Source organism: Schistocerca nitens, chromosome 7 (assembly GCF_023898315.1).
Source record: "Schistocerca nitens isolate TAMUIC-IGC-003100 chromosome 7, iqSchNite1.1, whole genome shotgun sequence".
Taxonomy (NCBI): domain Eukaryota; kingdom Metazoa; phylum Arthropoda; class Insecta; order Orthoptera; family Acrididae; genus Schistocerca; species Schistocerca nitens.
In genome coordinates, this window is record NC_064620.1 from 231,463,458 (window position 1) to 231,486,038 (window position 22,581).

Consider the following 22,581-nt stretch of genomic DNA (forward strand, 5'->3'; position numbering starts at 1 on the left):
CACACTGGTGAGAAAAACTGTATAATGTACAAACCTTGGATTTAGCTGCATTATACCAAGAATCCCACCAGTTTCCACCCCTAGAAAAGAAAACAAAATATTTGTATTTAAAGAACTCAGTTCACAAGTGATACATCCAAATTTTTAGACAGCACACAGAAAGTAAAATGTAATCCAAGATTTTCCACATTCAACACATTCTTAGTTTAGGTAGTACTATGTGAATGTTCAAAAGTTGTTTGCAAGTCTTAAACACACATATTGCAAACTTCATTACAATGACAATCATGATACAGATTCTACATCAAATTACAAGTCCACAAATTACTGACTGGATGAGTTGATTGACACATTGGAGAAATACAAGTGTGGACCACCCACAACAATATTATTTAAAGAGCTGTCTTCTTCAAACATTTTTCATGTGTGACTGATTTTATTCTCAAGGAGTGTAAACACGTGTTTCCAACTTCAGATCGGGGAAACTGAGACATCCATGTCTTGACGCCTAAAGCAACTTTATAGTTTGTGATGTAGGCATTTGGTGTACCACTGTCACTCTTCCCTTTTCCTGTTCCGGTACAAATAGCACAAAAGCCATAAAGCACATCCCATCACACTAGTGTGTAAAATATCTGATACGAGGGTAATCCCAAAAGTAAGGTCTCCTATTTTTTTATAAGTACATAGACCTGTTTATTTCTACAATGGTTTACATCAGTTTACAGCTTGAACATTTAGCTATTTTTCAACGTAATACCATTTCTGTCGATGCATTTTTGTAGACGCTGTGGCAGTTTCTGTATGCCCATGTCATACCAGCTTGCCGCCATGCTGTTCAGAAAGTTATGAACAGGCGTGATTGTTGCTTGGTCTCAGGGGTAAACTGGAATGCCCAGGTTCCGTCACCCATGACAATTGAGTCCAGAAAGTTGTCCTGTTCAGCAGCAAGGCGGTGAAGAAATACACGGGAGGCATCCACTCGTCGCTGCATGTGGTCCTCAGTCAGCATGCGTGGCACCCATCTTGCGCACACCTTCCGGTAGTTCAATGTTCCTGTTAAAATTCTGTGAGCAGTGCTTTGGGAAACCTCAGGAACCAACATGCAGAGATCATACAGGGTGATCCACTGATCTTCACACATGCTTTGCTCAACGTTCAACACTGTCTCCTCAGAAACTGGCAGTCTCCCACTCCTTTGTTCATCGTGAATTTCGGTTCGACCAGCTGCAAACTCTCTACACCACTTACGAACATTTTTGACATCCATGCGCGACTCACCATACACTTCTGTCAATTGGTGATGGATTTCAATTGGCACAGCGCCCTTTGCGTTCAAAAACCGAATAACTGCGCACAATTCGCACTTGGCGGTAACATCCAACAGGAGCTCCATTCTCAAAGGCAGGCGGCCAAGCCAAGACTGAGTGCCTCAGCGCAGCGTGCGCATTTTTACACACAGAGTGTGAAGCACTCTTCATAACAGTGTGACCAACTGCCACACAAACAGAGTTATGTACTTATAAAAAATAGGAGACCTTACTTTTGGGATTACTCTCGTAAATATTTACAATCAGTTATTAACAGTGTACATGGGAATTTTGCACCATTAAATAACGATGCATACATACAATACATACACTTGTCAGGCAAACAATAACATACATAAACAAAATATGAGAGGGCTAGAAGCAATAATTAAATCCCTGAAAAATTGGACATCATGAGGTGATTACCAGTACGAAGTGTACTGCTTGTCTGATATACCTTTACTGGCAGCAACTACTGGAACTAGCTGCATGAACTGGCAAAGGTCAGGGAATTGAGAGTCATGTATTAGTTTTAGTAATTTATTTGTCCAAGTATCATTTTACAATATCAGATTTGTCAGCTTAATACAAGGACAACATGTGTCATATTAATGTACACATTCATGCAATATTAACCTAGAATATCCATATCCATTGTTCAAATACAACATAAAACAATCAAAGATATTTCAGAATTTGAAACAGCTGTTCATGCCTACCAACTTCAGTGATATTATGGAGCACCTAAGTGTCTAGCAAGTTAAACATCTAAATGTGTACATTATTATTGATAGTAGAATATTTGTATGGATTTTGTTAAGTGTGAAAATGAGTCTCCACTAGTGATACAGTCTCTGAGCAGTAAACGAATGTTGTTGTTGTGGTCTTCAGTCCTGAGACTGGTTTGATGCAGCTCTCCATGCTACTCTATCCTGTGCAAGCTTCTTCATCTCCCAGTACCTACTGCAACCTACATCCTTCTTAATCTGCTTGGTGTATTCATCTCTTGGTCTCCCTCTACGATTTTTACCCTCCACGCTGCCCTCCAATACTAAATTGGTGATCCCTTGATGCCTCAGATCATGTCCTACCAACCGATCCCTTCTTCTAGTCAAGTTGTGCCACAAACTTCTCTTCTCCCCAATCCTATTCAACACCTCCTCATTAGTTATGTGATCTACCCATTTAATCTTCAGCGTTCTTCTGTAGCACACCACATTTCGAAAGCTTCTATTCTCTTCTTGTCTAAACTATTTATTGTCCATGTTTCACTTCCATATATGGCTACACTCCATACGAATATTTTCAGAAACGACTTCCTGATACTTAAATCTATACTCAATGTTAACAAATTTCTCTTCTTCAGAAACGCTTTCCTTCCCATTGCCAGTCTACATTTTATATCCTCTCTACTTCGACCATCATCAGTTATTTTGCTCCCCAAATAGCAAAACTCCTTTACTACTTTAGGTGTCTCATTTCCTAATCTAATACCCTCAACATCACCCGACTTAATTCGACTACATTCCATGATCCTCGTGTTGCTTTTGTTGGTGTTCATCTTATATCCCCCCTTCAAGACACCATCCATTCCGTTCAACTGCTCTTCCAAGTCCTTTGCTGTCTCTGACAGGATTACAATGTCATCGGCGAACATCAAAGTTTTTATTTCTTCTCCATGGATTTTAATACCTACACCGGATTTTTCTTTTGTTTCCTTCACTGCTTGCTCAATATACAGATTGAATAACATCGGGGAGAGGCTACAACCCTGCCTCACTCCCTTCCCAACCACTGCTTCCCTTTTGTGACCCTCAACTCTTGTAACTGCCATTTGGTTTCTATACAAATTGTAAATAGCCTTTCGCTCCCTATATTTTACCCCTGCCACCTTCAGAATTTGAAAGAGAGTATTCCAGTCAACATTGTCAAAAGCTTTCTCTAAGTCTACAAAGGCTAGAAACGTAGGTTTGCCTTTCGTTAATCTAGCTTCTAAGATAAGCCGTAGGGTCAGTATTGCCTCACGCGTTCCAATATTTCTACGGGATCCAAACTGATCTTCCCCAAGGTCGGCTTCTACTAGTTTTTCCATTCGTCTGTAAAGAATTCGCGTAAGTATTTTGCAGCCGTGACTTATTAAACTGGTAGTTCGGTAATTTTCACATCTGTCAACACCTGCTTTCTTTGGGATTGGGATTATTATATTCTTCTTGAAGTCTGAGGGTATTTCGCCTGTCTCATACATCTTGCACACCAGATGGTAAGAGTTTTGTCAGGACTGGCTCTCCCAAGGCCGTCAGTAGTTCTGATGGAATGTTGTCTTCTCCGGGGGCCTTGTTTCGACTCATGTCTTTCAGTGCCCTGTCGAACTCTTCACGCAGTATCATATCTCCCATTTCATCTTCATCTACATCCTCTTCCATTTCCACAATATTGTCCTCAAGTACATCACCCTTGTATAGACCCTCTATATACTCCTTCCACCTTTCTGCTTTCCCTTCTTTGCTTAGAACTGGGTTTCCATCGGAGCTCTTGATATTCATACAAGTGGTTCTCTTTTCTCCAAAGGTCTCCTTAATTTTCCTGTAGGCAGTATCTATCTTATCCCTAGTGAGATAAGCCTCTACATCCTTACATTTATCCTCTAGCCATCCCTGCTTAGCCATTTTGCACTTCCTGTCGATCTCATTTTTGAGACGTTTGTATTCCTTTTTGCCTGCTTCATTTACAGCATTTTTATATTTTCTTCTTTCATCAATTAAATTCAATATTTCTTCGGTTACCCAAGGATTTCTACTAGCCCTCGTCTTTTTACCTACATGATCCTCTGCTGCCTTCACTACTTCATTCCTCAGAGCTACCCATTCTTCTTCTACTGTATTTCTTTCCCCCATTCCTGCCATTTGTTCCCTTACGCTCTCCCTGAAACTCTGTACAACCTCTGGTTTAGTCAGTTTTTCCAGGTCCCATCTCCTTAAATTCCCACCTTTTTGCAGTTTCTTCAGTTTTAATCTACAGTTCATAACCAATAGATTGTGGTCAGAGTCCACATCTGCCCCTGGAAATGTCTTACAATTTAAAACCTGGTTCCTAAATCTCTGTCTTACCATTATATAATCTATCTGATACCTTTTAGTATCTCCAGGGTTCTTCCATGTATACAACCTTCTTTCATGATCCTTGAACCAAGTGTTAGCTATGATTAAGTTATGCTCTGTGCAAAATTCCACCAGACGGCTTCCTCTTTCATTTCTTACCCCCAATCCATATTCACCTACTATGTTTCCTTCTCTCCTTTTTCCTACTACCGAATTCCAGTCACCCATGACTATTAAATTTTCGTTTCCCTTCACTATCTGAATAATTTATCTTATTTCATCATACACTTCCTCAATTTCTTCGTCATCTGCAGAGCTAGTTGGCATATAAACTTGTAGTACTGTAGTAGGCATAGGCTTCATGTCTATCTTGGCCACAATAATGCGTTCACTATGCTGTTTGTAGTAGCTTACCCGCATTCCTATTTTTTTATTCATTATTAAACCTACTCCTGCATTACCCCTATTTGACGTTGTATTTATAACCCTGTATTCGCCTGACCAAAAGTCTTGTTCCTCCTGCCACCGAACTTCACTAATTCCCACTATATATAACTTTAACCTATCCATTTCCCTTTTTAAATTTTCTAACCTACATGCCCGATTAAGGGAGCTGACATTCCACGCTCCGATCAATAGAACGCCAGTTTTCTTTCTCCTGATAACGATGTCCTCTTGAGTAGTCCCCGCCCGGAGATCCGAATGGGGGACTATTTTACCTCCGGAATATTTTACCCAAGAGGACGCCATCATTTAACCATACAGTAAAGCTGCATGCCCTCGGGAAAAATTACGGCTGTAGTTTCCCCTTGCTTTCAACCGTTCGCAGTACCAGCACAGCAAGGCCGTTTTGGTTAGTGTTACAAGGCCAGATCAGTCAATCATCCAGACTGTTGCCCCTGCAACTACTGAAAAGGCTGCTGTCCCGCTTCAGGAACCACGCGTTTGTCTGGCCTCTCAACAGATACCCCTCCATTGTGGTTGCACCTACGGTACGGCTATCTGTATCGCTGAGGCACGCAAGCCTCCCCACCAACGGCAAGATCCATGGTTCATGGGGGGTAAACGAATGTAAAGAAATAAAGAGAAAGACCTCACTGTTATGGTGTAAAATGGGATCCTTCGGAATAACATGTTCCACTTTTATCCTCTTAGGCCAACAAAAGAGAACTGAAAAGATAGTTCAAGTACTTGTTAAGTGTAGAACGTCCCACTGTGTGCTCTCTTATTTCTTGAATGTGCAGATGAAGTTTAAGTCACGTCAGCTCTGGACAATCGCAAGACGAATAAATCACTCCACCCACCATGGTGGAGCATTTGTTTGTTGGGTGTTATGGTTTGGTTGTGCCTTTGAAGTCAAGAAGCAAAGGGCTACGTATTAGAATCTAAACAAACAAACATGGTAAGCACACCAAGAATCCGCTCCTTTAGGGCAAAGTCTGTGAACAGGGTGGTCATCTGTGGACAACTTATGAAGGTAGGTGGCCCATACAGCTTTTCTCATTGCTGTAACATCATTCAGAGGTGCAGTTCATCTAACGGCCAGTCCATAATAACTCTGAAGGAGGTCTATTTCAGTTTCTGTCAATCTGCCACAGCCAGACAGAGATTTTCCATCAGACAGCAATTTTCCTTTCATTTCTCATCGTAGCTTCCTCAATCTAGCAGCCCTCCTCTTTTGCACATGTCCACAACACTCTAGTTTTGTTCCCAAGGTATCACCATCGAACTCATTAATTTTATTGAAGGCTTTTGAGTCCCCATCACCTAGGTACTTCATATATCTAACATTATAAATAGGCACTGACCTCTGAAATATTTTTAGAGCTCCATCACACTTTATACCTCCAATGAAACCATCATAATTCTTAGATCACTGATGTTCAATATGTCCTTCAGTGTTACCATGGCACGTGTGGCAGTACTTAAACACTCAACATCAACAACTTTTCCATTCTCCAGAGAAGTAGCACTTACAAAACCATTCAAGGAATGATGTCCTCGACGTTGCCATGTTCCATGAAGTGCAACAAATTTAAAGGGTCATATTCTCTCACTGGAAATTATTCTTCCAATACATGTTGCTGTTGACTGTATTATTTCCCATTTGTGACCTTCAGTACAGTCACTTTCATATTATGAAACACAGTCTTCTTCAGATGGGGACAGCAAGCATTTGACATTACAGAAAAAGAAGCCCCTGAGTCAATTAGTACCTGATCAAGTTGGCCACCAATGAGACTTACTGCCATCTTGATAACTATCATCCATAGAGAATTTTCACCAGTGGTGCCTTCACCTCCTTAGATGGTGGCCTTGCTTAGTTTTCCTGAATTCAGTGCTTATCTGAGAAGCTGATACCTGTGTGGGGTGTCTGGGAATGACAATGGCATGTTCAGATGTGACATTATGCAAAGTATGGTGATAAGCTTTGACCCATAGATAAACTATAATTGTCTTCAGTTGACTGGGATGAATACGACTATTTTGTTGCTTGTCATTTTGTGGTGTAAGCCACTGAACACACTTCTTTTCTCTCTGCAGTAGTGGACATGTCCATGGCATCCACAGTGAAAAGGGACCAGTGTGTTGTCCTCCATCCTGCAAATGTGTGTCTTCCTGCAGGCGTTAAAATAGGCAGAGGAGTTGGCTCTACCTATGTCGATCAGGTGTTGGGGTTGTTTGACAAGTTCAATTTGGCCAAGTCAATTCTACATGGTCAATCGACTGGTCTTGGATATTGGTGCTAAGGACCTCTATTATGTATGGGCTCTACATTCATGGCTGCTATTTATTGTGTACTTGGTTCAACATGACCTACTAAATATGATGGAAGAAAGAAGGAAATTAAAAAATTCTGTGAAGAGGGAAGACCAAGAGAAATACAAGAGTCTGAAAAACAGAATCAACAGAGAGGCAAAACAAGCAAGTGAAAAATACATTGATGATCTCTGTATTTCAGCTGAGGACAGCATGAGAAAGGGAAATATTGACAAGGCCTATAAATGTGTCAGACATTTCTTTGGAGACAGAAGAAACAAGTGTAGGGCTGTGATGGATGAAAATGGCAATATGTTGGATGACGACGATGAAGTTGCAAGAAGATGGAAACAATATATAGGAAAACTGTACAGCGGACCAAAACTATCTGAAAACGTCATGGAAGAAGAAACAGAAGTAGATGCACACAACATAGGTGAACCTATATTAAAGGAACAGTTTGAACTAGCTCTGAAAAAACTGAAAAACAACAAATCGCTTGGTACAGACAATATCCCAGCTGAACTTCTGAAATCTGGAGGAGCAAAACTGAATCAGGAGTTGTATAATCTTGTTATCAACATGTACGAGCTGGGTAAAATTCCTACAGACTTTGAGAAAAACATTATGATCCTGATTCCAAAGAAGGCAAATGCTACAAGATGGGAAAATTATAGGACGCTCAGCTTAGTTAGTCACGCCTCTAAAATAGTAACCTCAATTATCCTAAAACACATAGAAGAAAAAGTCGAAGCTACACTCTCCGAAGACCAGTTTGGATTCTGGAAAGATAGAGGAACCAGAGAAGCAATATTTGCTCTAAAACAAATAATAGAGAAACGACTAGATAAGAACCTGACAACGTACATAGCTTTCGTAGATGTAGAGAAAGCCTTTGATAATGTTAAATGGGATAAGATGTTTGAGGTACCCAAAAAAGTAGGAATAGACTATACAGATAGAAAAATTATATGGAACCTGTACAAAAACGAGACAGCAGTTATCCGTGGACGGACAAAACAAAAAGAGGTGAAGATAAAAAAAAGGTGTCCGACAAGGTTGCGTACTATCTCCCATTATCTTTAGCCTATACATTGAAGAGGTGCTGAAAAAAGTAAGGGAAAATTCACAGGCAGGTGTAGTAATTCATGGCCAATGAATAAATATGATAAGATATGCCAATGATGTAGCTGTCCTAACTGAAAGTGAAGACAATCTTGTAGTCCTACTGAATAGAATGGATGAAGTTATGGGGGAAGAATATGATATGAGAATTAATAAAGCAAAAACAAAAGTAATGGCATGCGACGAAAAAGATCAAGTGATAGTCCAAGTTCATGTAGGCAATGAACTGCTTGAACAAGTTGATAAATTTGCTTATCTGGGCAGTAATATTACCAGGGATGGAAGGAGCAAGGCAGAAGTGAGAAGTAGAATTGCTCAAGCAAATGCTGCTTTTAACAAGAAGAAAAACATCTTAACATCTAAGACAGGGGTGGGCAAACGTTGCACGCGGCTCATGAGCGCACAGCTCTGCACGTGTGCTGCTCGCATGCAATCGTCGACTGGGGCAGTGGGCAACAGCCGGCAGGTTGCTGCAGTGTAGTGCCAGGCTAAGCTGCGGACGTTGATGCGAAGCGACCACTACGTAGTGAACGTTGTGTTTCAAGAACCGGAAAATGCAGAGTGAAACAAGGAAACTGAGAAGTGGAGATTTGCTATCTTTTAAAAAGTATGGGAGAATCGTTTTTTCTTTGTGCAAAAATGTGAAAATTCTAAACGTTTAATATGTTGCAGTATTCTCGCTGGTCAGCGGAAGTTTAGTATTGAAGGCCATTATAACAAATTTCACGAGGACGAGTACAATTTATTGTCGGATTCTGAGCGGATGGGGAAATTGACTGAGCTTAAGAAAAGCGATCTGGCGATACTAGATGAATCTGTCGTAGTTGCTGTGGTCACGAGAGATCTGCGACTTCCTTTCGTCATGTCTCTCATTTAACTGATTTAACATTTTATGGAGCACTGTTTTCAATTTTTCAGGACGACAACAATAATAGCCCAGCAGTACATGCAAGTTATAAGACTGTGCTTAATATAGCAAGAGCTGGAAAACCATTTGCTGAATTAGTAAGTGTCGGTTAAGAGCAAACAACAGTGATGAAAATTTAAGTAACTGTTTGTGTTTGTCTGTATGTAGAAATTTTGTTCCACTCCACCTGTGATAATTAAATAAAATGTATCGTAGGTAATAGGTACTCTTTCAAAACACATCTTTCAAGTGCTCCTACTAACCTTATTTTGTTCCACTCCACCTGTGATAATTAAATAAAACGTATCGTAGGTAGTAGGTACTCTTTCAAACCACGATATCTTTCAAGCACTCCTACTAATCTTATTGCTTCATTCAATAAAGCAAGCTAGGAAACAAAACGCATTGCAGAGGAAGGAGCGGACAGAAGGTATCGTGGGGAGGGGAGATAAGCGGGTGGCCAGCTTGCCCCTGTGTGCACTCAGAACACCTGTTCACTGCACGCGTGCAAGTGCACCGCACACGTGCAGGATTGCTGCCCGCCCCTGATCTAAGAGCATCAGCCTTGAAATCAGGAAAAGATTTTTGAAATCATATGTGTGTGATTTTTGAAATCATATGGCTGTGAAACATGGACTCTCAGGACAGAGGAAGACCAGAAGCTAAATTCTTTTGAAATATGGTGCTACAGACACATGCTCAAAATAAAATGTATCAACAAGGTCACAAACGAAGTGGTTCTGAAAAGAGCAGATGAGAAGAGAAGCTTCTGGAGTTTCATTGTTAATAGAAGAGTGCAATTTACAGGCCATCTATCAGGACTCCTTAACACAATCTTACAGGGATATGTCGAGGGAAAAAGACCAAGAAGAAGACTACGGCTAAGGTACATGGATCAAATCGTGAAAGATGTGGGATGTAACACATATAAAGAAATGAAGAGAAAAGATGAAAGACACGCAGAATGGAGACAAGCTGCCATTGTAGCTGTTGCAAACCAATCCTTGGATTGACCACTACAGAAGAAGAAGAAGGTTCAACATGTCTGGCTGTCATAAAATGCTACAGCTCTTCTCCTACTACCTGGCATAAGAAAAAGGTGAAGTAATAGTGGTTTTCCACAACTGCGACCGGGACCACACTCAGGACTCTTTTCTGTTGCATTTCCTCACTGCACTGGTCCAACATGATGAATTGTTCCGTGGCTGTGACATGCTTTACCAGAAGAGCCTGGTACATGTGCTCCACAACTCCTTTCATCTACATGGTGATCCTATTGGCTTCTGTCATATTCAGATTGAGAATGTTGCAAAGGACCGAAACAGTCAGTATGAAAGACAGTGTTGTTTCACCATCATGTTGGACCATGTTCTTCAACTCTTCTGCTAAACAGACTTGCTGTTGATTGTCACTCAAATGTTTTCTTCAGTTTTGCCTGGAATTTGTCCCAGCTGTTGAACTTCTCATCACTGTTCTCAAGCCAGTACTGGGCTGTGACATCCAAGTAAAAGTACACATTTGCCAAACACATCATGTCATCCAAGTGTTGTATTTGGCAACTCGGTCGAATTCCTTCACTCATTTTGTTGGATCCCGCCCTGCATCTTCAGAAAACATTCATGGATGCCTAGTGTGCAGCTGACTTACTGCTGGCTTGGAATCTACTGGTCTCCTGAATATACGGGCCTCTTGAATAATGTACTGTTTGTATTCCATTTGCTCCCTGAGTCGGTGTCAGCATTTACACTGTCTAATTAGGCCCACAGTGAGGTAGATATTGTGAAGTACCCAGCATATGAACCAAACAATATCTCATTGCAATAGCAATTAACTCCAAACTATTATGGAGGATCTTCAACAAAGTACAACACTTGGCACTGACAGCACACTTATTAGTGACCCCAAATACAAATGGAACAGAACTGAGCTCCTGGATGGACAGTGCTGATATTTATACAAATATTTGTTATTCCAGAACATATAAATATTACAAATATAAGGAATTTTGATAATCTTCCAGAAATAATAAATATGTGATAACAAATACTTGCTGCTGATGGAGTTTCAATTGAAGACCTGCTACTCCACAATGTATGCAACACGGCTCACAGCAGTATCACACGCACATCAGCAAACGATATTTTGAAATATCCATTATTTTGGTTTGCAGCTCCTTGTATTTACTGTGTTTGCAGTTAAAATTGTTGGATGTGAGGTCCCCCAGTTATGCAAAACCCCGTTTTTCTCAGTACCCAAACATGTTTTGGCACCACTGTGCCATCAATGGTTTTTTTTTTCTTTATTTTTTTTATTTTTTATTCTGCAATGTGAACATTTTTGTTAAATGGGTATAAAATTACGTGCATTTTTAGTTCAAACAACAGATCGTTTCTTTTGTAAATATCTTTACATTTGGTGTGCATGAATTTTCTGGATCACTTGTGTGTTAATTACTACAGGTAGCCTGTCATCTGCAACCAAACGATGTTGATGAGAAAATTTTTTGCTGGGAGTTAACCATCTTCTAGAATGTAATTCAGTTTTTCGCATCTATATTCATTTTTACTTACGTTTTCGTGTGGCAAGTACTTCCATTCTCCACATAATGCTGAGGTGTTGTGATGCACACGTAACTGTAACAAGTATTTTTCACAAATAACATAGTAAAACACTTTTCATTTCACCAGAACACAGTGTTATTGTGGTTTGTTATGTGTCCCAGCCCAGTCAGTGTTCATTTGTTCACCAGAGAGTTCGGCACCAAATTTGAATTTTGTTTGCATTTTATCTTTGTGTGTGTGTGTGTGTGTGTGTGTGTGTGTGTGTGTGTGTGTGTGTGTAGACTTTATCTGTTTGTGCTGTTTTTATTTGTAAAGTCCCTTTAATGTGTTAAATAGTGTGCCCTTTCAGAGTGTAGTGTATTTGTTTAAGACCTGTTTTCCTTCTGCTATTGCCTTCTGTATATGAATGTTTTCCTCGATGGTAAGTTTGCTGTATAGGCTGTGGCTGGATTTTAGTATTCTTAGGTCTGTTACTACTGTGGTTGGGTACTGATTGTTGGCTACAAGGTGGTCAGCAAATGTGCTATGGGAGCTGTTGCTTTTTAAAGCTCTGATATGTTCTGAATTTCTTGTTTTGAAGTTTCTGCATGTTTGTCCTATGTACACTGACTGGCAAGTGTTGCATGTGAGTTCATATATTCCTGATCTGTTAAATTTATTCATGGGTGTTTCTTGTGTTCTGATTTTTTTCTGTGTTGTGTTCTCCATCCCGTATCCTATCTGGATTCCCTGTTTCTTTAATATGTTGTCTATTTTGTAAACAATCTTGTTACTGTAGGTGAGTATGTGCCATTTCGTTTTGTGTGTGTGTTGTTGCTCTGTTGTGTCTTGTGTGCGGTCATTCTTTGTGTTTTGTGTTGTTCTGTGCTAGGTGGGGATTTCTGTGTGTGTGGTGTTTTCATTTTTGGACTGTTTGCATATTTTTTTATTTAACTTGTCTACCATATGGGTAGTATAACCATTTTCTACTGCTATGTGTTTTATTGTGTTTAGTTCATGTGTGTAGTTCTGTTTGTTCATGGGTGCTCTGTTTAATCTGTGGAGCATGAATCTGAAGTTTGCATGCTTGTGTGTCAATAGGTGGTATGATAGGTTGTGAATGGTAGTGCTTGTGTTTGTCGGTTTCCTGAATATTGTGAAGTTGTGTGTGTTGTTTGTTTTTTGTATCGTGAGATCTAGAAAGTGTAGTGTGTTGTTAGTTTCTGTTTCTAATGTGAAGTTAATTTTTGGGTGTAAGTTGTTTATTTCATTGTGTAGCTGTTCTATGTGTGTATGTGGTTCATCAATCAGGCATATTATGTCATCGACATAACAGTACCAATATATGACTCTGTAGTTCTTTGGTTTTATCATGTGTCTGAAGATCCTGTTCTCCAGGTTGTTCATGAATATGTTAGCTAGGAGGCCACTGATTGGTGATCCCACTGGCAGTCCTTGGTGTTGAGAATAAAATTCTTTGTTGAATACAAAATAATTTTGTGATGTTCTTGTCTTGAGTATGGTTGTTACACTACTGGCCATTAAAATTGCTACACCAAGAAGAAATGCAGATGATAAACGGGTATTCATTGGACAAATATATTATACTAAAACTGACATGTGATTACATTTTCACCTAATTCGGGTGCATAGATCCTGAGAAATCAGTACCCAGAACAACCACCTCTGGCCGTAATAACGGTCTTGATACGGGTACAGCATTGAGTCAAACAGAGCTTGGATGGCGTGTACGGGTACAGATGCCCATGCAGCTTCAACACGATACCACAATTCATCAAGAGTAGTGACTGGCATATCGTGACGAGTCAGTTGCTCGGCCACCATCGACCAGACATTTTCAATTGGTGAGAGATCTGAAGAATGTGCTGGCCAGGGCAGCAGCCGAACATTTTCTGTGTCCAGAAAGACCCGTACAGGGCCTGCAACATGCGGTTGTGCATTATCCTGTTGAAATGTAGGGTTTCGCAGGGATCGAATGGAGGGTAGAGCCACAGGTCGTAACACATCTGAAATGTAGTGTCCACTGTTCAAAGTGCCGTCAATGCGAACAAGAGGTGACCAAGACATGTAACCAATGGCACCCCACACCATCAAGCTGGGTAATATGCCAGTATGCCGATGACGAATAAACGCTTCCAATGTGCGTTCACCACGATGTCAGCAAACACGGATGCGACCATGATGATGCTGTAAACAGAACCTGGATTCATCCGAAAAAAAAAAAAAAAAAGAAAAAAAAAAAAAAAAAGAAAAAAAAAAGACAGTTTGCCATTTGTGCACCCAGGTTTGGCGCTGAGTACGCCATCGCAGGCACTCCTGTCTGTGATGCAGTGTCACGGGTAACCGCAGCCATGGTCTCTGAGCTGATAGTCCATGCTGCTGCAAACGTCGTCGAACTGTTCGTGCAGATGGTTGTAGTCTTGCAAACGTCCCCATCTGTTGACTCGGTGATCGAGACGTGGCTGCATGATCCGTTACAGCCATGCGGATAAGATGCCTGTCATCTCGACTGCTTGTGATACGAGGCCGTTGGGATCCAGCACGGCGTTCCGTATTACCCTCCTGAACGCACCGATTCCATATTCTGCAAATAGTCACTGGATCTCGACCAACGCGAGCAGCAATGTCGCGATACGATAAACCGCAATTGCGATAGGCTACAATCCGACCTTTATCAAAGTCGGAAACGTGATGGTACGCACTTCTCCTCCTTACACGAGGCATGACAACAACGTTTCACCAGGCAACACCGGTCAACTGCTGTTTGTGTATGAGAAATCGGTTGGGAACTTTCCTCATGTCAGCACATTGTAGGTGTCACCACCAGCACCAACCTTGTGTGAATTCTCTGAAAAGCTAATCATTTGCATATCACAACATCTTCTTCCTGTCGGTTAAATTTTGCGTCTGTAGCACGTCATCTTCGTGGTGTAGCAATTTTAATGGCCAGTAGTGTATTTCATTGATGTGTGTGTGTCTGGTATGTTTCCTTGCTGTTTTAATCTTTGTGTGATGATGTTGATTGTTTCACTTATTGGAATGCAGGTGTACATTGATGTGACGTCGAATGATATGAGGGTTGCTGTGTCCAGTATGTGTATGTTCTTGATTCTGTCTATGAATTCCTTCGAGTTTTCCAGATTCCTGTTGTTATCAAATATGAATACTTTTTTCAGTAGTGTGTCTGTTTGTTGGGCTAGGTGATAGGATGTAGCATTTTGGAAGTTAATGACTGGTCTTAATGGGATATTATCCTTGTGAACCTTTGGTAGGGCATTTAGGGTGGGTGCTTTTGGATTTTTCTGTGTCATCGTCTTTACCTGTCCTTTTGAGAATGTATTATTGATGTTTCTCAGTGTCTGTTGAATGTTTTTCTGGTATCTTGCTGTTGGGTCACAGATCAGTTTTGTGATATTGTTGTCTTTGAGAAAATCTAGTGTTTTCTCTATGAATTCTTTTTCATCCATAATTACAGTAATATTCCCTTTGTCTGCTCTTGTTACTGTGGCATTGTTCTGTTTTAATTTTTGTTTAAGTTTGCTGGCTGTGACTTCCTCTGACGTTTTTTGATTAGAAAGAATTGTGGATTTGTGTTTGCTGATTATCTGTGTTATTTCTGCAGCTAATAATTCTCTTGTCAAGTTTGCATTAAAATTTGGTGTGCTCAGTCTTTCTTGTTCCTGTATGATGTGTTCTGATTCCGTTATAAGATTTTCTACTGTTTTGTGTGATATGTATGTGTTAATGTTGTGTTTTGGCCCTTTTTCTACTAGGCTCTTTTCTTGTTTGGTAAGATTTATGTCAGTTAGGTTAACTTTTCTGTTATGGAACTTATATTGTTGGTTGAGATTGTTTTTACTAGGTGTGTTTGTGCTGTTGATTATTCTGTTGAGTTTTCTGCTGTGTTTCTCTCGTTTTTCTTGCATTACTTTCTGAATATATGCCTTTTCTCTCTCTGTTATTTCCTCAAAGCGAGATGGTATTGTAAATTTGTTGGCCAAATCTAAATGTGTTTGGTAAAGTTCAGTGTTGAGTGCCTGCTTTTTAGCACAGAGTTCCCTAATTTCTTGCTTTAGCCACAAAATCTCCACTTTCTTTTTCACTTTATTTGGTGCAGATGACATGCTATTTACAGAATTCTTAATATAACCTGGTATTACATTATTAGCTAGGCAATTTTTATTAAACTGTATATTGAGAGTAGCTTCATTAAGGTGTTCCTGTATTTGTTGTCGAGCTTGCTGGGGAATGCCTGGCTGGGCAACAAAATAGCAGAAGGAAAAAAGGACTTGGGGGAATGCCTGGCTGGGCAACAAAATAGCAGAAGGAAAACAGGAATTAAAAGGAGTACACTATACACTACACTCTGCAAGCGCACACTATTTAACACATTAAAGGAACTTTACAAATAAAAACAGCACAAACGGATAAAGTCTACACACACACACACACACACACACACACACACACACACACACACACACACACACACACACACACACACAAGATAAAATGCAAACAAAATTCAAATTTGGTGCCTAACTCTCTGGTGAACAAATAAACACTGACTGGGCTAGTACACATAACAAACCACAATCACACTGTGTTCTGGTGAAGGGAAAAGTGTTTTACTACGTTATTTGTGAAAAATATTTGTTATAGTTACATGTGCATCACAACACCTCAGCATTATGTGGAGAATGGAAGTACTTGCCACACGAAAACGTAAGTAAAAATGAATATAGGTGCGAAAACATTGTGAAAAACTGAATTACATTCTAGAAGATAGGTTAAGTCCCAGCAAAAAATTTTCTCATCAACATTGTTTGATTGCAGATGACAGGCTACCTGTAGTAATTAACACACAAGTGATCCAGAAAATTCACGCACACCAAATGTAAAGATATTTACAAAAGAAATGATCTGTTGTTTGAACTAAAAATGCACATAATTTTATAATCATTTAACAAAAATGTCCACATTGCAGAATTAAAAAAAAAATTAAAAAAAAAATGTGAAAACCCACTGATGATGGCACAGTGGTGCCGAACCATGTTTGGGTACTGAGAAAAACGGTGTTTTGTGAAACTGGCAGATCTCACATCCAACGATATTTTGAAAAACGATTAGGGTCTACATGTAATTTTCAGTTTAGTACTTTTCTTTCAAACGCTTAATATACAAAATACTGAACAGTAGGCTACCTTTTTCATGTAAACTTCCTTGCTGTGTTTTGTCACTGCATTTCTTTTGTACTGGGCTCCTTAGTGTGAATTCTACATACTAAAGAATTTTAAAACATTTGGATGTGTCTGCTGGTTAGTTTTTTTTCTGGTGAATAACTGAGTCGACCTTTATTTACATGAAGTATGATTCTCAATTTTTTAGTCCATAAACTGACACAAAAAGCCAGGAAAGGACATAAGGAAATGTATAACAATGTTATCCAAGACATTCAAAGCTAGTTTAAGCGAATAAATCAATAAAAGAGAAAGACCGTTTATTAAATTGTCTTGTTATTAGATTTATTTGTTACAATTCCAGCAGCAATTCTACTTAACAGTTATAAAATTATACTTGATTAATGTAAGTCAGAACAAAAATTTCTTGGAATTGTTCAAGGGGACAGACCATGGTCACAAAGCACATTTCTAAAAAATAAGGGACAGTCAAATGAAAACGAAACAAGATGGAAAAATGTAAGTAAATGGTTTATTATTTCTAAAGTAATTGCCATAACTGTAATACATTTATCCCATTGTGAGTCATGATAGTCAGTGCCTTCATTGAAAAATGGTTGCAGTTGCCTATGGAACCACGACTACACCATGCCCACACCTCTTCATCCAAAGCAAACCTAAGGCCACAAATGTCTTTCTTCAGGGGATCCAAATACAGTGCTATTCAAAAAGAAGGAACAGATTTTAAACATTTATTGATTCCAAACTACAAATGATAGAAACACCATTTCAATGTCCCTGGAAAGAGAAAAATTCAAACTTTTATGCATTCAATGAGAGCACCATATGTTACATGACAAATATCAAAATAATGACTCATTTCCTGCCACACACAGAGCAGCTGGTCTCTCGTTATTGAATTCACAGCTGCAATGATGCAATGTTGCAGATTTTCAAAGGTATCAGGCATAGTGGGGATAAAAACACGGTCTTTTAAGTAAAGCGACAGATAAAAAAGTTGCAAGGTGTGTGGTCTGGAGACCTGGGAGGCCACTGCAATTAAGTTCATCTTCTGCTTTTCCTCTTTCAATTCAACATCCTTCAGTGGTGTCACACAGGTGAACTTCATTGCCGGTGGCCTCCCACATCTCCAGAACTCACATCTTGTGGCTTTTATCTGTTGTGTTATGTAAAAGACCATGTTTTTATCCCCCTATGCCTGCAACATCACATTGTTGAAGATGTGAATTCAATAACGAGAGACCAGCTGCTTCGTATGTGGCAGGAAATGAGCCACTGTTTTGATATTTGTCTTGTAACACATGATGCTTGCACTAAATTCATGAAAATTTGAACTTTCCTCTTTCCAAGAATGTTGGAATTGTATTTCTATTTTTTGTAGTTTGTAAGCAATAAATGTTTGAAATCTGTTTCTTCTTTTCAAACAGCTCTATATATGGAAATTGTATGGGGAGAGATTGGGACTGTACGGAAGATTTGTGGGAGAGCCCACATATTGTCCAGGTTGGTTCGACTATGCTGCCGAAGTTTCGTTGGGAAGCCTTTATGGCCAACATCTTTCCATATGGGCACTGACCATTTTATTAACAGTTATGGCGATTACTTCTGAAATAATAAACAGTTTACTTACCTTTTTCAATCATCTCATTTTCATTTGACTGCACCTTACAGATCAGTCCTGTCGTACTGCCTTCTAAGGCAGCAGTCGTCCAGTCAGAACAGGCCTACGGCCTAATCTGCAAATGGTGATTATGCTTTTTTACAGATGGTTGGCTGACTACCTTGATGCCTTAAGGCTTATGATACACACACATGAACACTTCATAAGATGTCAGCAACCCAGACCTCCCAGTGAGTCACTTCAGGATATATCAAAAAATAACAAGAAAATTTTATTTGTAATAATTGTCTGCACTGCTTACATTATAAAATATTAAAATGTGATGACTAGTTTCAGTTGACTAAGCAAAATGACACAAATATGTTAATTAAGGAGAATTATTATTAAGATAAAAATAGCAATAATATAGGAAAACAAATGTACCAAATCTGGTGCCACGCACTGCGGAATTTGAACCGCGTTAGACGTCATGGACGTCGAAGACCCATAGAGGTCTCTGCACCATCGCGCCGTACGCTGTGGCGGCGTGCGCCTCCTGGCCCGCTTTTAGTGTGAGGGCGCCACAGTGGAACACATGGTCCCAGCGACCAATAGCGGCGCCCCCAATAGCGTACTTAAGCACCGGCCTCTCACTCAGCCAGTCAGTCTTATCTCGCTTATGTCGGTTTACACCTCGCTTTGCACTAGACTGCTTACTTCCTGGTTCGTGTACAAGCGGACGTCTTTGTTTCCTTGTGACTCTGTTGTTCAGCCGTGTTGTTCGCAGGCCTCTCCGCAGGTCCCGCCGTACTTTCCGTCATTGCAACCCCGCGACCGTCCTGGTCGCAGTTACAACACCAAGCTTAATGAGATTGCAGTCAATTATATACAACGCCATTCCAAGTAACTCATCAAAGTTGGGAAATGTTTGTGTGTCCAGTGAGTCTGATTTGACTGTGACCTACTGAGCATGTAGCATGACCTCTAAACATGCTGTGTGTACTTGCAAAGGACAAAGTTGTCATAAAGGCCAGTAGTTGGCCCACAAGTATACACAATTACATCACACCGCATGTATAAGAACAATAATTTCAATGCAGATTAAAACATTATACAAGGAGGACACTGACACAAAGAGAATATAAGAAAAATATGCGGGAAAAAGTTCGACATCATTTGATGCATGGTTTTCAATACGTTATAAGCTGACATATGTTACGATGAGTGATAGATTATTACTTATATTTGTTTCCTCACGTTCAAACTTTTGCAAGTTCAAAGTTTAGTTAGCAAAATTTAACTTTCGGCAATCTTCTGTTCTTTACTTGTTCTTTTGCTTAGCAACAGAAGTTAGTCACCACATTTTAATATTTTATAATGTATGTGTTCTAGAAAATTATAAATCTTTATTATGAATTTTTTTTTTAAGAAATCTTTATTTGATCGGTTTCTCCCTTTCTTGAAATGTCAGATATAACTCACCTATGGATGTCTTAGGCTTTCTAATTTTAAGGTTCCACAAGTGTCATAGCCATGCAAGCCTTTTGTCAAATACAAAACACAGAAAACAAACTGACTCGTTAAAAATAGAGAATGGTGTCATTAAAAAATGGTTCTCATTCATTAAAATTAGGACAGACATAATTTTAATGTACCAAATACCGTACAGAGGGTCCCGCATAATCCTATAATGTGAAAGTAAGGTGATGACAAAATCAAACAATAACTGTTTAGGCCTAATTTTTGTGGATTATTGTGGTCCCGCAGTTCTAGGCGCGCAGTCCGGAATCGTGCGACTGCTACGGTCGCATGTTCAAATCCTGCCTCGGGCATGGATGTGTGTGATGTCCATAGGTTAGTTAGGTTTAAGTAGTTCTAAGTTCTAAGGGGCTAATGACCACAGCAGTTGAGTCCCATAGTGCTCAGAGCCATTTTGTGGATTATTTGTCACCTAAAACATGTTCACATTTTGCAGATTTGAAAACCCACTGCCAACAGCACAACGATGCTGAAATGTGTTTAGGTCTATGTGAAAAAAATTGTTTTACGTAGCACATGGAACTTATAACCCTGTAATTTTACCTGCAAACATGGCCCATGTAAGAGCAGCAAATCAAATGAGGAATGTACACACACCATTTGGCTGAAAGACTGTAGAAAGAGGGGCCAATTATAAAAATGTCCACAAACACTTTTCACTGAATCATTCATACTGTTCACAGCAAAGGTGAGCAACATTTACAATACATTCATTCTTGTCTACATTTGCCTAAGAGTGTCTCCTAATCAGTGGTACAATGATCTCTCTGCAAGAAAGCATTTCAATAAAACTGACATCCCGCCACAGAATCTTCAGCTGAGAAGCTGCGTAAATATGTAGGGTAATAAGTTTTGTCAATTTCGTAGGCTGTAGCTAATGGGCGGTTTATATGTAGGAAAATTTTCTGTTGTAAGATGTAACAACTTCCCTGGATATTGTACAACACAGTGTGTTTAGTTTCATGGTTGAATGTAGCATCTGCTTTACTGTTTTTCCAGTGATGTTTCTTTTGACATGAATTAGGCACTCACTTGAGCAAATAATCATTTTCATTTGTCTTTGAGAGGAGGAGGAAAACATATGGAATGATATTTCTTGAACCCACTTTGGAAAAGAATGATGAGTTCATTCCTTTCCAGTATCCACAATATGTGACAGTTCACCATCTGCTCGGGGTCTTCCCTATGCAACATATGAGTGTTGGATTAGAGTAAATGCTAAAGGAGGAACCATTTTAGGAAGGGTATCATAATTGATTCTCTCCATTAAAGTGAACACAGTTCCTAAGATGATACAGCAAGAATTATCTCTTTGCTGCACATAACACTACCTGATTCTGTATCCATAGTGTCAGAAAAGTCATTATGCAATTACTACACTGATATGGGACAGTTGTTTTCCTGCTGGATTTTGGAACTGAAATCCAAGCAGCCCCTGTGCAACATCTTCTTCAATTATGAATGCGAGGTCTTTATCAATTCAGTAAAGGCTGTATGAAAACACTTCTGCACTCTGTTGTACCTTATGAGACACTGTGGGAATTAATGCAAGTAAAAGTCTTGAACATATGCACAGATTTTAAAAGCCAACGGTTCATATGGTGGTCTTTCAAGGTTTTCTTCCTTTCACCTTCTGTAAACCAACACAGCAGGGCAACAGATGCCAATTTTGGTCTTTTCTGTTGATTTTATTTCCCTATTACCCTCCATATCTGGTGAACATTCTCGTATCTGGCACACTGGGAGGCACTCGATGGCAAACTAGCTACTCTATGGAATAAGCACATAAGAACTGATACTCAAACAAAAATACTGAAAACAACACAATGGTATCAACATGTCAAAATGATGCATGAAAAATGGCATCTAAAACATATAATAATCTTGATACCAAACTGAAGAGGAAAGCAGGAGGATCTCCTAAGACACTACAGGCCACTGAATTTGCAACACTATGGAGGATACACCAAATAACCAAATGTTACCTACTGTGCACATATAGTATAATAGAGAGACTACTTTATTACATTTGTTTTTGTGTCCGAGGTATACCAGGTGGCAAATTTGTTAAACAGAGCTGTCACCTCTGGAAGCAACAGTGGTTCTAACTCAGCTGAGTATTGATTTAAAATTTACTTGGACCCTTATATGGGTATGTCATTCCACGTTGCATTAATGCTATGCCAGAGTTCATCAAACATAGAGGCTGCCACATGGTTGTGTGACAGTCTCTCTGAAGCCCATGACCAGATGTTATCAATGTGCTGGCTAGGGTAACAGTCTAACACCATCTGCACTGAGATAGGTAACGGCAGCAAGGCCAACAAGAGATCTTGTGTTATCTTGTTGAAAGACACTGTTAAAGAGACATCAACAATGACACACAATCTTTGGCTTTAATAATGCATCAGAAATGTAACCACTGTGGTGCAAAATTACTGGATATTCAAACCAGAAGTGATCGTGTCGTGTACCCAATG

At 39.6% G+C, this 22,581-nt stretch overlaps 1 protein-coding gene across 1 annotated transcript in view; it reads right to left on the reverse strand.

Annotated features, from left to right (window-relative positions):
- LOC126194654 (BSD domain-containing protein 1-like) overlaps positions 1 to 22,581 on the reverse strand; it is an 81,990-nt gene that overhangs the window by 52,578 nt on the left and 6,831 nt on the right. The window contains exon 3 of the mRNA XM_049932844.1: positions 35 to 80. Within this exon, the coding sequence (XP_049788801.1) occupies positions 35 to 80 (46 nt within the window). The remainder of the gene's footprint in view (positions 1 to 34; positions 81 to 22,581) is intronic.